Source organism: Anser cygnoides, chromosome 17, assembly GCF_040182565.1.
Source record: "Anser cygnoides isolate HZ-2024a breed goose chromosome 17, Taihu_goose_T2T_genome, whole genome shotgun sequence".
In the NCBI taxonomy this organism is placed as follows: domain Eukaryota; kingdom Metazoa; phylum Chordata; class Aves; order Anseriformes; family Anatidae; genus Anser; species Anser cygnoides.
Genome location: NC_089889.1, coordinates 10,644,101 through 10,660,066, shown reverse-complemented (window position 1 = coordinate 10,660,066; position 15,966 = coordinate 10,644,101). Strand labels below are relative to the sequence as shown.

The 15,966-nt window shown below is 42.5% G+C and overlaps 1 protein-coding gene across 4 annotated transcripts in view; it reads left to right on the top strand.

Moving 5' to 3' along the window:
- SPECC1L (sperm antigen with calponin homology and coiled-coil domains 1 like) overlaps positions 1-15,966 on the top strand; it is a 70,036-nt gene that overhangs the window by 3,630 nt on the left and 50,440 nt on the right. For 3 of the 4 annotated variants that reach the window (XM_066978884.1, XM_013173622.3, XM_013173621.3), the window contains exons 2-3: positions 9,175-9,364; positions 14,823-14,982. In XM_066978884.1, coding sequence (XP_066834985.1) covers positions 9,212-9,364; positions 14,823-14,982 — 313 coding nt within the window. In that variant the 5' untranslated portion in view covers positions 9,175-9,211. Of the gene's footprint in view, positions 1-5,704; positions 5,841-9,174; positions 9,365-14,822; positions 14,983-15,966 lie in introns of those variants that run through there. The other variant, XM_048064056.2, reaches the window with a different exon arrangement.

Sequence of the window (15,966 nt, the reverse complement as noted above, 5' to 3'; positions counted from 1 at the left end):
CAAACTTTATTTTAATTAGCAAGCTAAATGATACTGAGATTTGATAATGGGTATGGATTTAAAGTAGTATCTGTGGTGCAGTTAATTTTTTTTTCTTTGCAGACATCGGTTTTCCTTTTTCGATTTGATTTTCTCTAAAATGTACCCAGCATTGTGAATAGTTAGTTAATGGTCAATATTTCCTTTAAATCCCTGGAGGAGTAGATGCGATTGCTACCACAAAGGAATCCTGTCGCAGAGGAACTGTGCTCACTTGAACTTCTCGTTTTGCTTGCTTGTTTTTTTTTTTTTTCCCAAAAAGAGATCTTTTTCATGGTAATGACAGAGTCACGCAGGGCTCATTTTATCTGCAGTCGCTGGGGTGAAATGGACAGTTAAGTGTGGATGCATTAAATAGGTATAGTTGCTGGAAGTTGTCATGAGATTTCTTGACTGATGATTTGTAAATGTGATAAAAAATGATAGCGACATCAGTATAGACTTTTTAATAGAAAGACTGCATCTTGCAAGACAGAGGCCTTCAGTTACTGGTGAAGCCAGCAGCAATGTCCTTATTCCAAATTGCTTAAACAGGGATTGTCGCCTTTTAGGTGGAAGGGTCTCCACTTAAGATATCCCTAGCTGCTCTTGCAGTATTTAGATGCTTCAAATTATTTCGGTTAACTGGAGGGAATGGGGAAACTCTTCTGAGGCTTTCAGCCAAACGTCAGATTTGCCACAGGAAGCGGAGGTGTAGGAGCTTCTCTATGAACTACCATGGAAGTGTTTCACAAAGCAGAGTGCTGAAGTGCCAGGCGCTTGCCATTCGGTGGTGTTTTGGTTCGCCAGCAGTTACACTGGTTAGGGATGCCCCGCTGATGGTGGCCGTTCAGTGTTTTTGCCAGCTGCAGCTGCCGTCCCTGTGCAGAGTGCCTCGCTGCTCCGTCAAGCAAACTGTCCGGGGAAGCAGGACTCCGTGAACTGGTCAGTGTTCACCCTTTTCCAGAAGGCTTGGAACAAAAACATAGAACAGAAACAGTACCTGATCCTCTTTTCTGGGTGTGGGGGGAAAGAGTGGCTGCAGACTGGGGACTCCAACCTGTCCCAAACACTTTTCTCCTGTATGACTCAAATGCATGTCCCCAGGCCTCCACTCAGAGGTAGGTAAATGCTCCTGTCCCAGTGGTACCAGGCTGTTTGGGAAGGATTTGCATGCAGTTCTGTCTCATGTCTGTGTGGCAAGCCTGAAGGTTTCAAAACGAAGTGATGAGTGTGCTGCCGTCGGGTCTCGGAGACAGGGAGGACGTGGGTCGGAGCACAGAATTCACGCCTGCACACAGCTGGTCTTTGCACCCTCTGGTGGTCTCTGTTTTGTCTTTTGGTGCTTCTCTTTCCTCATCTAGCTTCTCGTGTGGCTCCACAGAACAGTGAGATGCGGGGTGTGGTGGTTGGGCACCAGCAAGAGGCTCACTTCCACCAGGACTGCTGCTCTGCCCAGCAGCTTGAGACTGAATTAAAACCAGTCTGGGGCTACTGTCCTCGAAGGGGTGAGTCTTCCTTGTTCCCAGTTCCACGGTCCCGCTGCTTCCTTTGCATAATGCCTAGCAATTATAAGGTGAGTCAGATCAGTCCTGATCTGATGAAAAACTAGCTCATCCAAAATGAGTTACGATCTCTAGAAACCAGGGAGAGGACTGAGGAAGGGGTGGGACTGTCTCTTTTGGTGGCAGGGTGCAATTAAATTATTTTCACGACTGGCTTAAGCAATCCCCAGAAGACACTTCCCTCCCCCAGCCTCTGCAGGGCTGGCTTGCGGGTGGGCTGTTCCCATCAGGGCCATTCTCTCCATCCAGCCAAGACCAGGACAGTCCTGGGCTGGGAACCCAGCTGTGAGCCCCTGGGGGCTGTGAAGGCCTTCAGGTGATGCATCTCTGCATGCTTGTCCTGCTCTATTTTTCTTGGGGCAATGCCTTCAGGAATGTTGCCAGACCAGGGCAGTGGTGAAGTGGATGTGGAGAGCACCCAGTCACCTCCCTGTTACCGAAACGCAGGCAATAGAAAACCACCACGATGGGGCTGCGTTAGGTAGCAGCTGGTAGGAACAGATTTATAGCTGTAACCAAGCTGGAAACTGGTTTTGCACAAACTCAAGACTTGGTATTTTGGATGAACGTGGGATCCGGTCGAATTCATTCACTTCTCTTACAGGTTTTTCGTGTAATTTACTTGTGCTGGGAGTCACTGATGTGCAATCGGCTGAGGAGCTACATCCTGTAGCGTTCTGTCCCCCTTTTTCTAGTGGGAGCCACGGCATTGCCTTTTGTCCTTCTCCCGATGGCCTTCATGCTGCTGAAGGCTTTGCTGCAGCTGCTAATGCCAGAGCTCAGCTGGTTTGAGCAGAGGGAAGGGAAGAGGCCACCACTGGTCACCTCCTGTAGCCTGCACTGTTGGGTACAGCTGTGCCGGAGATGAGCTGCACTGCAATGAAATGTCCTCTGAGCTAGTCACTTTGGAACAAAATGAAGCTGTTGTGTTAGTCGTGCACCTTTTGTTGTGCCATTCTGCCAAATGCTGGGCTTTTAAGATAGCTCCTTGCTGGTTTTGAAAGCACTTCCGTGGCAGCAGGAGGAAAACTTCCACCTGTGCAGGGGAACGTGATTGTTGGTTAAAGAACGCGATTTATACCTAAGGTTACATGGCCAGAAGTGCCTCTTTGTAACTGGAGGCTCATTGATTTCTGTAATAACAGTCAATTCCGGAGCATGCAGGGAGCAATAGCAGATAACTGACCAAGTATCACTTTTCAGACCAGCTGGTTTTGTAGTTAAAGGTGGCCAGTCCTTTGGCCAGGAAGTTCATGTTTGTTAATTTATTTCCCCATAAAACGTACAGTGCCCAAATAATAGTTGTATTTTAATGGATACTAACCTGAGAGTTCTACAGAGAAGGCTGGTATTTCTGCAAAGTCTGTTTAAACCTTTAACATCTGACACAGAGGTGTAGTTGCTCTCCAGGAAATAGGTACCTATTGCATCATCAGCTCATGCACAGCTTAAAATTGGGATGCAGCTGTGAATTTCACAAAAAGGTGTGAAAAATGACAACGTAGCCAAAACTATTGTACTAATATTCTACCTATTATATTCCCTCCTTCTGTCCTGTATCATGTTCTGCTCACTGAAGCCTACAGCTTGCACTGTGAGGGACACACAGGCCACCACCTTCAGATACAGGAATATTTTTTACCACTGGGAAGAACCAGCTGTATTTAGCCTATGAACAGTTTTTTCCCCTCAGCAGTGGCTTGAAATAACGTCTGTTTAAAGTAGGAGCTTGAAAACAAGACTTCGTTATTTAATTTTGTTATGAAAAGGCTTTTTTAGAGCATGCTTCAGAAGCTGGGAGTCCTTCTGTAGCTGCTCCTGTCACTTGTCTGGAATGTGAAGCGTTGCAACGGTTACACATTGCTCACAGCAGTTAAAGTCCTGCAGTTTTCTCCAAACAAGGAGCACAGGGATTGAGGTATATCACAGCCAATTCTTCCCCAAAGCTCTCTTCTTTCCTCCTTTCTGTTTTAAAAGAAAAATAGCAATAGTAAATGTGGCTTGAAAACAGTGAAGGATAAGTATAATGCAGCTTAAAGGTAGAATTCTTTTTTTCTTCTTTTCAATTCCACGACTTGTAATGGAAAATTCTAAAGACTCTCTTGAATTTTTAAGATAGAAAGTAATAGGAAAATGTTTCCTCTCTAAATAACTACCTACAGCAGTTAGTCCAAAATTGTCGCACCTATAAATCACTGACATCTTTATGTTTTCCTTGTGGCATAAGAATGTAGCAGGAACCACCCTGACGGGAGCAGGGATCCATCCCACCTGGTGCTCTGAGTCCAGCCGTGGTTGCAGGCGGATGCAGAAGGAAAAAACCCAAAGCCCTCTGTCCTCCCTCCTGCCCTGGCTGCTTTCCCACCGAGGGGACTTGTGAATGCCCTGGGAGCCTTCTGGGCTCTGGCTGCATAGCATCCATTAGGGCATTTCTCTTCCTTGTGTTGTCCAGTCTCCCCTTCCACTCGTGCTTCTTGCAGCCACAGCAGCCTTTCATTCTGCGCTAAAATACAGCTTGTTTCTCTTAGTTTGAGCCTGGCTCTTCAGCAGCTGCTCCTTAGCTTCAGGAGTGGAGGAGGCGGTCAGCAGCCAGCCCCCGCCCGCCTTCTCAGTGCCACTGGGGGCTCGATAAGCCGTTTGTCATATTCGCCATGAGGTGTCTCATGGGAGCTGTTAGGTGCCTTTGATCTTATTTTGCCCCTTGCTGGACCCCTTTCAGGTATGTAAGAAATCCTTTTTTTTTGAGGTTAGGGGACCAGAACCGCACATACCAACTGAAGCGTGGGCAGACGGGCAAGAGGTGGATTTGCTGAGTGCCATGTTTGCTTTAGGGCTCTGTACTACGTCCTCAGTAATTCCGGGAATTGCTTTATTCTTTTGGCTTACCCCAAACGCTGTGCCGACGCTTTCATGAAGCTGTGAATCGAAACACCAAAGTCTCGCTGAGCAGTTTTGGTCAGTTCAGAGCATATTTTTATACGAAGCTGAGGTTGCTCTTCCCCAGGAGGCAGATACCTACATCTGATTTTACTTGCTGGTTTTATTTAGTCTTGTGTGTGATTCCACGCAGTGTCCTCTTACCTTTGGTATCCTAAGTAACCCTAGCATCAGCAAACTTCCATCTCCCTGCAAATGGAGTCTCGAATCCAGCTTGAGCAGTAAAACACACGCACTGCTTGCTCTGGGCTTGTGAAATCCAGCAGTTAAAGGAGCGTGTTTTTGGAAACGTTGATCAAGGGGCATCGCTGTGGCGCGTGCAGCTTGCAGGCTGACTTGGAGCTGGGGACGTTCTGAATGCAGCAAACTCTGCCTCGTGGTACATAGCTTATTTTGTGGCCCAGGCATTGAATTGCTGGCGATCGTGCTTTCTTGAAGAAATTCTGAATCTGTATTTTACAGGAGGCTGAAAGGGTTATATTGCAAAATCTTTTCTTCACGTTTCTGCCTTTTGGGACTGTGGAAGTGGCCTAAAAATGTCATTCCCTAATTATTTGGGCAAAAGTTGTCAGCCTAAATACATCAAAACCAAAGAATTTGTACAAGCAGAGAGTGAGTATATTGAGTCCGCTGCTCTTGGGTTTGAAGATACATATTTTCCTCTGCATTTTGGATATCTGTTTTGTTCTTCATTTTTTCCAAAAAGGCTTGTTATCCTCAAATTTGTGGATTGCTTGTCTGTAGTTTTATGGAATTTTTGAAGGAGATTCTGAGATTATTTACCATTTTCTTAGTAAATCAGAGTTTTTTGATAGATAAAACTGCTTGATGCCTCTTGATGAAGCATTTTCAGTGAGTGGCAAGAGGCTGGTACTGCTTAATGCTCTCTCACCTTACAGGCACGGGAAACTTATTTTTCTGTTGTAATTAAGCCTTATCTTTGTGACAACAAGGTTTGCATAAATAAGCTTATTAAATAATGGATGAGGTTGAAATGATCCCGGGAAGAAATCACCCCTGCCACCACCTCCAGCGCTGGTGTTGCTGAAAACCCCGGGCGTGCGTAAGAGTAACCCCGACAGCACTTGGCGTCGCTGGGGAGGCTGCCTCAGATCAGCTTACAGGGAAGAGCAGAGCTGTGCCATTGGGCAAAACACTTTCAAATTATTATTTATGGAGCCGTGCTGCTCTCGGTATAAAACGTAGGGCTGCTTTCCCATGCCTCGCCAGAGCAATGGGAGCACGCTCCTGAGCCAGCTCGGCTGCCGTGTCCTCTGCGATGTGTGCTGTGGAAAGAGAGACCTCCGGGAAAGGATACAGGTTAGAGGCAACGGTTACACTGCAGCTCAGGAATGCAGTCTTTCTGTCTGATAGTTTGGGCTTGTTTTGGCTCTTTTCCAGCCCGATTAATTCCGTAATTGGTATTGTAATGGCAGCGTTAATCAAATGTGTCACAGAAACGTCTCGTGTCTGCTGATGGATCGGTATTTCGGTTAGCGGTGCGGTGAGGTACGTTCCCCCAGGTCTCTCAGGACTCCCGTGGAGATGCAGGTCTTAATGCCACTGCAGCTTTCTAGTCTTAAACTTTTGCATTCTTGTTTTTGGGTAGTGGTGGTTGTGTGTTTGTTTTTTAGAGGTAGGAGGGAGCATGTGTAAAGGCAAAGGAAGTCTCTCCTCCTCTCTCCCTAGGGCATGTTACAGGCTGCAGGTCTGTATGCAGTACTGGCTCTTTAAAACAACAGTGAAATAGTATTTTAGCTCTGATCTGAATTATTAGTGTTGTGTGGTAATCTTCAGAAAATTTGAGTTGGGTGGTGAGCGTTTTATTTCTTATTTTAAATGTAGCGTTGGACAACTGCTCTGTGCTGATAGCCAGATCTGCTGCTGGTTCTTAATGCTGTGCTTTCCAAACAACGCTTTCTTCTTTGGGAGCGTGAAGGTGGTCTTTGCCTGCAGTGCTGCTTAGGGCTTTTGAGAAATTGGGTGAAGCAGGGCTTCTCTCCCTTACAGTTCAACAACATTGGTGTATTTGCTTTCAGTACTGAAACCCTTCCTTTTTTTCCTTCGTGGAGAAGGAGGGATGGGAGAAGTTTGCACCAGGAGGTCACACGTTCACTTAGGAGCCTGAGTGAGCAAACGCTTTTAGAATCTGTCATACTAATTGATGCCTTGTCCCTATTCGAGGGTAAGGGTCTGGACTCATTTCATTCTTTTTTGCAGTTACTCAGCTATAATTACAAAGTTGTCTTTCAGTAAGGAAGTAACTATAGGAGCTCAGTTCTCTGGCAGAAACAGAGGGGCAGGGGTACTGACCCTCCTTGTCCTCTAGTGTCTTCCAAGTTTGAGTTTCAGTAATCACAAGTTTTTTCGTGTCAGAGTTTGGGATATTTAATGGCTATTTTAACACTGTGGTGAAACATTAGGATTACACTTAGTTACTCTGTTCAGTTTCACTTATTTAAATTGCTTTGCTCTGGGTGACATCACTGGATGCTGGTGAGTTAAACCGCTGGATGCCACTGACCCGGTGGGTCACATCCCTGCCTGTGGCAGGTCCCTTGCAGGTCCCTTCCAGCCCAGGCTGTTCTGTGACCCTGTGCCCAGCCCCGGCCGAGCCTCTTTTACCATCTGAGTGCCCCCCCTCCGCTGTGGCACTGCTCTGCCAGCTCTCAGGGCTGCCCGAAAGCGAGGGCTCTGATTTCCTGCTTCTATGCAGGTTTTTTTCTTTGAAGTAACTTTTTTTTTTTTTTAAGTGCGGTCAGCTTCACAACAAGCTGTGCACTGAATTTTTTTCAATTATTTCTCAAGTGTGCTATGGGCAATTGTTTATATGTAGTCTGTAGAGCATTAAAAATACCCTTCATTGTTAGTAATGGTGCCGGTTTTACTGAACTCGCCATCCTCTTTGGTCTTTCCAATTCTAATTCTCAATTGACTAAGATCAAAAGCACATGTAAGTTTTCGACTCTTAAAGATGAAAAAGGCAAGAAATGTAAGTGCAACTTACACTTGTAATGCAACTTACCTATAAATATTAGCTTCTGTAGAAATATTTGTGTATAGCGGTGCTTTTTTAGAGTGTCTCATTTCAAATAATCTCTGTTATTTAATCTTCTGCGAAGGCGTTCTGGTTACCAGTAGCAGGATGGCAGGACTGGTGCATTTTTGACATTCTGATGATGAAATTACAGCAGCAGACAAAGTCCTCTGTGTTGGTTCATGCCAGCTTTCAGAGCTAAAGGGAGTCTGTAAGCTATAAACAAATATTTTCAGTGCCTTAAAATGAGACTTCTTGTTGCTTGTGTTAATGGCACGTAGGGGCCTGAAGATGCAAAGCTGGAGTTTTACTGACTTTGAGAAAAGTCAGGCTTAAAATATGCCTGCATGCAGCTGAGGTGGTGCTGGGGAGGGAGGAGCATGTGCAGTGTAATTATCTTAGCATAATGAATTAGTCCTGATCACCGTGTTCGTGGAGCACTTCTCCTGCACTCAGTCATCAGGCTGTTTTTCATGCTTTCGAAATGCTTCACTTTTTAAGAGATGGAAAGAGCTAGATGTGTTTTGTGTTTCTAATCAGCCACAGGATACGGGGCTCAGAGAAACTGGATCACTTGCTTCCATTCAGGGTCTGTCAGACTGAAAGGGGAGTGGAAGTTTCCTCTCTTAATCTTCCATCCTCTGCCTTCTGGCAGCGGGGAGATGAAGAAGGCAGCTGCCAGCTGTCCCACTCTTGCAAGAGGGAAGAAGAGCCTGATGTGTCCAGTCCTTTTTGTAGTCTGTGCTTCAAGCTATGGCTGCCAGCTCCTCTGCCGTTCCTTCGGCTGCCTTCCGGAACTAGCAGTTACTGGGACAACTGCCCTGTTCGTGTCTGCTGCAGCTGCTCCAAGTTTGTGTAAAGTCAGCTTTGGTTTTGGTGCTTTAGTTTATTTCGTCATGGCTGGAATGCCGGCATCGACAGTTGTCTGCTGCTGCAGAACACTTGAAGGCAAGGAGGCAAAGGCACGCAAGTGACCTGACTGCGGACCACTCTGGGTTCCTTCTGGTTTTTCTTGGAGAGAGCCCTCATGATCATCTGAATAGTATTAAATTTTGAATTCAATACACATGAACTCCTATGTGTTTATTAACGTGACTGCTAATAATAATTGATTTCAGGGAATCTGAGTTTTTCATCTTTTAGTTTCTATATAACACCTTTCTCTGCAACTGCTGTTACTCTCTCAGTACTTTAGTTATCAAGCTGCTGGTAATCTTTTCTCAGATCCAGTGTTGTTGGTAGTCAGTCTGTTGCCTGAATGCTCCCACGGTATTTTCTTTCCCACAGCCAGAAATAAGGAACGTTGCAGCCCTAATAAGCCTTGCTTTTGCTAGCTAACGAGCGAGCTTACTAACACGGGTCACTTATAAAATATACTTGGTTCAGTGCCATTTGTGGGAAGAACTAGAAAAAAATGAAATAAAATTTCAAAAAAAGATCCTTTTTAAAAAAGGCAAAAAAAAAACCCACAACAACAATAAAAAAAATGTTGGTCAGTCACATACATATGCTGTTTGGCTCTAGTTTGTGGTCCTTACTGCTATTCTGAACTTAGTGTTATAAAACTATGTTGCATTTTGTATGTGTTTTATATTTAACACTTCTTTCTGTTTGCAGATTTGTTTGTAAATGCATCATAAACAGACAGCCCAGAATGAAGAAAGCAAGCAGGAGTGTTGGCTCAGTGCCCAAAGTGCCTGGAGTAAATAAAACTCAAACAACTGAAAAAAACAAACCAGAGAACGGCTCCTCATTGTCTGCAGTAACAAAACTCTCCAAAACCGGGACATCAGCATCCCTTTTGAAGGTAATAACTAATAGAACATTCTGGTAATTTGTAGTTTTGATGATAAAGAGTTAAGAGTAGAATTTTAAGGCATGTCTTCAGCGCAACTTAAGCTAGAGATTTGTTACACAGGTAACTGGAGGGAATTTGGCTAGCTACACAGCACTGGGCAGGGTGATAGGATCTTGTGTGGCGTTGGTGCTGTATTTTTCACATTGCAATGTGTGATACAATGATGGAACGCAATATACTTCGCACAACTTAGTCGTTCTGCAAAAGGAGCAGAGTGGAAGTTGCATTCAGATGAGCGTTATTAGTGGTGTCGTGTTATGCTTGAATGGTGTGTCTGTGACTAATGGGATTTGATAAGAGCTATGTACTAATTCTGAAAAAAGAACTAATGAGGTATTTAACTTGAGAAACTTCTTGACTTCGGTGATCCGTGTCAGGTCAGCGCAGCTGCATTCTTCTAGCTGTTTTGGGCTTTCTTTGTGAGAAGTAATGCTTGGGCTCGATTTGCACAAGTTGGTTCTTGCTCCTAGAACAGGTTCAAAGGTAGAGGTTTTCTCTTATATTACCAAAACAGGGCAGTGGATTTAGGAGCATATGGTTTTCAACAACCAAATAAAATAAGACAAACCAAGGTGTGCTGTTTTTTTTTTGTTTTGTTTTGTTCTGTTTTGTTTTTAACCTGGGAGCACACACTGCTGGGTTGGATGATGTTATGAGCCTGCCTGGTCTGCCCCCTGCTCCTGGCAGGGAAACGTGGCTGGACTCACCTCCTCCTGCCCTTCTGCAGCCCAGCGTGCAGAGCTATGGCAGTTCTGCTGCCCTGGAGAGAGCCAACAGGACGAGCAGAAGGGCTGGTGTCTGCAACTGGGGCCGGAGCCTCTATCAGCTACAGAAAGGCAGATAGGCTATATAAATAACTGGCAAGACCTAGAATTAAAGAAGTGGTAATAATTGAGGTCTCTCTGTAATAGCTATGCAGAGTTACCAAAGTCAAAAGGTGTGTCCCTTTCTTACAGTCTTGCTTCTCTGTTATCGTTAATGGTGGTTCATATTGCAGCTGATGAACTCGCAAGCCAGGTTTTGGCTAGATTTTTCTCCCTGTGTCCCCCTTCTACCCCTGCCATCTAATTTTGCTGAACATGAAATCATCTTTTGATGGTTGATGACGCTATTCATTTTGCATTTCTAGAAATCTCCCAAAGAATACAGAAGCAAAAATGCTGTGTAGTGTACTTACTGGGTTTATGTGATACCTCTCGGTGAGGTAAAGGAGGAGGATGATCTAACACTACAGAAATTTGACCCAGTATGCTTTCACAATTTCACTTCTTATATTAGTAACACTTCTGGCAATGCTTGGATGCTGGATTAGAATTTATGACTATTGTATGTTTGAGGTACAATAAAAAATTTTCCCTTAATTACTAAGACTTATCTCTGCTTTGTGTTACAGCCAGGCTTACTCATACAGTTGGATTTCTTTTACATGTTAAGCTGCTGTTGTGCCAGCTCTGTGACTTAATGACGACTTTATCTCTTTTGAGTGTTCTGTACTTACACAACAAAGTTAGTTGCTTATGTTTTGGGGCTTATAGGTACTGTCAAATCACATGTATAATTCCTGGCTTGAAAGAAATGTCAATAACCAGTTGTATTATTTTTAAAATCATTTTTCACATAGCTCAATATTTGATCTTGTCAATTAAGCTTTTGGCATATTGTTTTCGTCATAGAAGCTTTTAGGATCTTCTCTTAGACGTGATGAGTTAGTGTGTGTTTTATAAATTTAATTTATCATCTCATGGAGGGGAGGGAGAAACATGGCTGGCAGTAGATAATCAGTAACTTAATTCAATACCCAAAGTACATGTGCATAGAGATACACAAAAACTTTGGTTTTTGAATGAAAGGTAGCTGTAGCTGTTAAGAAATAGAAATACATGGGTACGATACTATACCAACCTTCAATTCAGTCAGTAATAATGCTTTGCAATTGAAAATGACTTTCTAATTACAGCATGTTTTTTTTCTGTCTCCTTCATGATTCATCCATAGGCAGGTGTTTAGCTGTGGGGGGACCTTTTAGCTTTGAGTTGTTCCATAGATTTATCCTTTTCTGGGAAGTTTCCGGAGTGTGTGGACAGTGAGTACAGGAAGAAATGAGACCTACCCTTCTAATACAGCTGAATACTGTTCCAGGGGTTGGTCTGTCTGCTTTGCAGTGCCTGTATATATATTAATGCCTGGTTATATATAAAGGAACTATTTCAGAAGCTAGTTGCAGTTAGTATTGGTTTGCCCAAGACTTTGGTAGATGCTCAGCACCTCCCCACATGTGTCATTACAGCAGAAGGTTAACTGCCAGCCACTTCTAGTTTTTAATCTGTCAGAAAATATTTTGAGCAAATAACAATATTCTTATTTTTAAGATCAGTATTTTTAGGCTTTTTTAGCTAATGAGCTTGTGATCATGCTAACACAACTAATTAGACAGCCACTGTACTTCACGCAAATGAACTGCAAAATCCAGTGTCCCTGAGGAGTCAGGGTTTGGACATGGACATTTGAATATTAAAAATTAGAATGTGTTTTCAGTATTCCTCTGTCTAGGCTTCAGTATTCTGTTTGAAAAATGCAGTAACTTAATTACAGATTGTTGTGAAGTTTACTGTTTGAAGCCCTCAAATATAGCAACAGTGAGCATCAAAGAAAATCCCACGTAGGAACAATTATATACGTATATGTATATATGGGATTTGAATGAGGTGCAGTAAATAGTATATACATGTTGAGAAACTAACATGAAATGAATTAATAGAGGTGACCATTCAAGTTTCATTGTATTAAAAGAATAAAGTTGTGGAGGGAAAATGGTATATTAATTTTATAATTACAAGGGGTTTACTTTTTATACAGAAAATCAGCATATGTCTAGATGAGCACTTCTAATAATATTTTCTAATTTTTCAGATTTTTAAAGAAGGGTTTTTATTGCTAAGTAGGATTGCAATGTTTTCCGTAAATGGGAGAAACTGTTCTTCCTTGAGAATAAACTGTTTGATAAGCATGTGACATTGATTTCCGTTCCAATAAAAATACTATAAAAATACTTCGATTTCTAAAGTCGAGCACAGTTGCTCTTATGAGTGTACAGAAGAGAGCTGCTGGTTTGTAAGTTTTCCAGAGCTTTGCTAAATAGTTTTCTCTGCCAAGAGTGTAGTGTTACAGGTTTGAGAAACTGTTTACGAACTGGCTGCGGAGGAGGCTGTGCCTTCCAGCCTAGGCTAGAGATGGGGTATGGCTAAGGCAGAAGAAGGGCTGTCTTAAATGCCATTGCTCAGCAAGGACTGGAGGTGACTAATGTCAGAAAGCGTGTGTTTTATGTACTGTTTTCTTTCTTCAAGCTGAGTCACATCTTGACCAATTTGGCTTGATAACATGTACTATAAGCGTCTAAAGCCTTAATCTAATTTCCCCACTCTTTTAACAAGGTAAAAGGGCTGACAGCTCATCGCTTGAACTCTCTTGTTTGCCGACTGATGTCAGATTCAGTAGAAAATTGGAAAAGGCACCAATCTATGTCTTTCTGTAATACACTGTTCTAGGTGACAGTTGCATCACAAAATGGTTTTCTTCCTGTCCCCACACCCAGAAAATGAAGTTTAGATTAGATATGTCTGATTGGATTACAGGTTACGGGATTGCCAGCCGGTGACAGTTTGTGTTCGCTCCCCCCTGCTGCCCGCAGAGCCTGCTTTGCTGACCTGGTAGCCCTACAGCAGTTCCATCCTCCTGACTTCGAGCTGCCGGTCTGCAGGGTGCGACCTCGGGGCTCCGGCGGCAATCGGGCTCCTGGGCAGAGGGAGCCCTTTGGAAAGGCTTCGGCTTACGCAGTGCCATGTGGCAGCGCAAGGAGAAAAGCAGAATGGAACAACAGTGGCTCTTTTGTAGCAGAAAGGCATTTTAAATGCACATCAAAATACAGTTTTGGAGTGATATGTTTTCCTCCAGCCTTTCATGATCCACTTCAGAGGGCTATATCACATCCTACATGATTTAATAAAAACACCTTTGTCCTAGCAGATTTTACCCTTACTGATACCTGCTTCTGTCTGATGATTATCCGTATTTCTAATGGCTGCATGCAGAACAAATACATTATCTTCCCAAGCTCCCCTTTGTTTTGCAGCTGCTCTTTGTAAATGGCACAGATCCCATCCATGACCTTTGCACATTGCTGTGATCAATGTTGCTAACTGTTCTCAAATCCTCAGCTGTAACTCAGCTGTAAAAAGCTGTAGAATGGTTTGAGATGCAACATTGGTTTTAACCGTGTAACTTCTTTCTTAATGTATAAAGTCATAATGTCTGGCATATAGTCTTTAATATAAATATGTATGTAAGCTAGAAGTTACAAGCCTGCAGAATTTGTAAGCCATTATGTAAAGCAACTGGTTAGGTCCTGAGCACTACTTTTTAGTTGGGCTCTGAGACTTCAAATGTTTTATCCAGCTGAATAATACAGTCACTCAGGGAATGCTTCTAACACAGATGCTTTCTTTTAACTTTTTTGTCCTTATGATGGGAAGAATGTTTAGCATATTTTGATTGTTTCTCCATTTAACAAATTGCATTTTAAAGAGTGGTACAGTCTGCCAATTCGTACTTAGGAACTTAGAGTTTTTAGAGTTTGCTTTACAGTGAAAGATGTGTTCTCTGTTTGGGAATCTGGCTCTTGAGGTCCCTTTGCTTACTCTTGTCACATTCCAGGCAGCTTTTGTGGCTAACAGTAGTTTCAGGAATGATGTTGGGAGGTCAGACAAAAAGTTCATCAACCAAACATCCTGTCTCTAAGAGTGCCTAGTAAGGAGCATGAAAACAAGGCAAGGATATGTGGTGAGGGTGGCTCTTCCCTTCCCTCCCCGCCGAATACTGTCCTTGTTTCTGGTGGTTTGTAGCTTAGCATTTTGAGCTAGAAATGGTATTTTATTAATCTTGGATTGATTTCTGTTTGGTTTGGTTTTTGTTCTGAACTTGTCCACCAGAAGATGCTTGATCATACTCTCTTGAAGGACATTATGGTTACTTCCTGGTATTTGCTGTTTTAATTGCCTAAAAATAGTGTTCATTTTTATAATTAAGGAACCTTTCAGTCAAAGTTCAGAAGTGTTAGGCTGCGTTATTACTGTGATTTCATTATTGTTTTTTCACCTTGGTATTAAAACATTAATCATTCCCTCTGTCTGGGAGAGGGGAGGCAGTTTCTATGGTCAATCGTATGTAAGTAGTTGAAATTCAATTTCAACTCCCGTACTGTGCAGCGCATCTACACTTCACCATACTCAACTAGACACAGGACTAGTCAAATATGTACTTGTTAAACTTGTGGAATCTTTACCAGGAGAAATGTTGGCTATGCAGACTTCTCTGCCAGCTGTCTTAAAGCCACATCTTGCCTTTCTTTCAGACTAAGAGTAACGATGACCTCTTAGCAGGGATGGCTGGTGGCGGCGGAGTGACAATGACCAATGGTGTCAAGGCAAAGAAGAGCACTTGTGTATCAACAGTGTCTTCAGCTGCAGGGACAACCATGAACAGTCTGGAAAATAAGCCTAAAACAGTTGCAGGTAAATGGATATATCGGTCCTTAAAGACAGTAGTTGGGTAGATTTTTATTTTCCTGCTGTGTAGTGTGGATCCAGACTGCCTAATGGAGTAGTTGGTAAGGCTGTGGTCAAATCAAATACGTTCTCTGCTTTGGCTTTGATCCTGTTGGCTTTTTCCTGTTTTGTAATATTGTAATTGCGTCTTTGGAGGCTGCTCCTTTTAATTTTTTTTAGTACTGATTATGTAACTACTGTATAATACCAGACAATGTAATTAATCTAAAGAATTATAGTTTAATTTGTCTAAAAAAAAAAATAAATCCATGGCACAGGCATTACAATTTTAAGATGTGATTGTTCGTTACAGTCAACGTTTTGAACATTCTTGATTGTTTTTGTAAAAAAATAGAGATCTTTGATAAACTGTTCAGAAAGGTACGGTTATTTAGTATGTTACCAATACAGATGAAATATGTCTTGCTTTCTGTTGCTGTGTTTTGGATTCAATAATGCTTGCAAAGCTATAAATCATCTGGAAATAAACGTAACAGTAATTCATACTTGTCTGTATGAAATGTGATGAAAAAAATCTTTTAATTTGGGGAATCACAGTAAACAATTCATCTCTTAAAAGCTTGCATTCAAATCTACTGAAAAGAGAAAAACTTGAACTTTCAGGCATAGCACCGCTGTAGTTTTTGTACAATTTGTTAGAAACTTTTGAAAACAAAAAAACCTAGCAACTCTTACAGTTAAACTAAGATGTGACTCATTTTCAAAATATTGGTAAGATACAGCAACTGGAAAAGCGTGCATCAATTAAAATACAACTGCATTGATTCATAAGTAAGATCATTTAAATGTTAACTGTAAATTTATTTTATGGAGTATGTTTGCCAGCATGGTTTAAAAAAACAGCCATTGTAGAGCTGATACAAAATACAGAGTCTCCCGTTACAGTGCTACATTTTAAATGAATGTTCCTAACTTTCAAAAAACGTACAG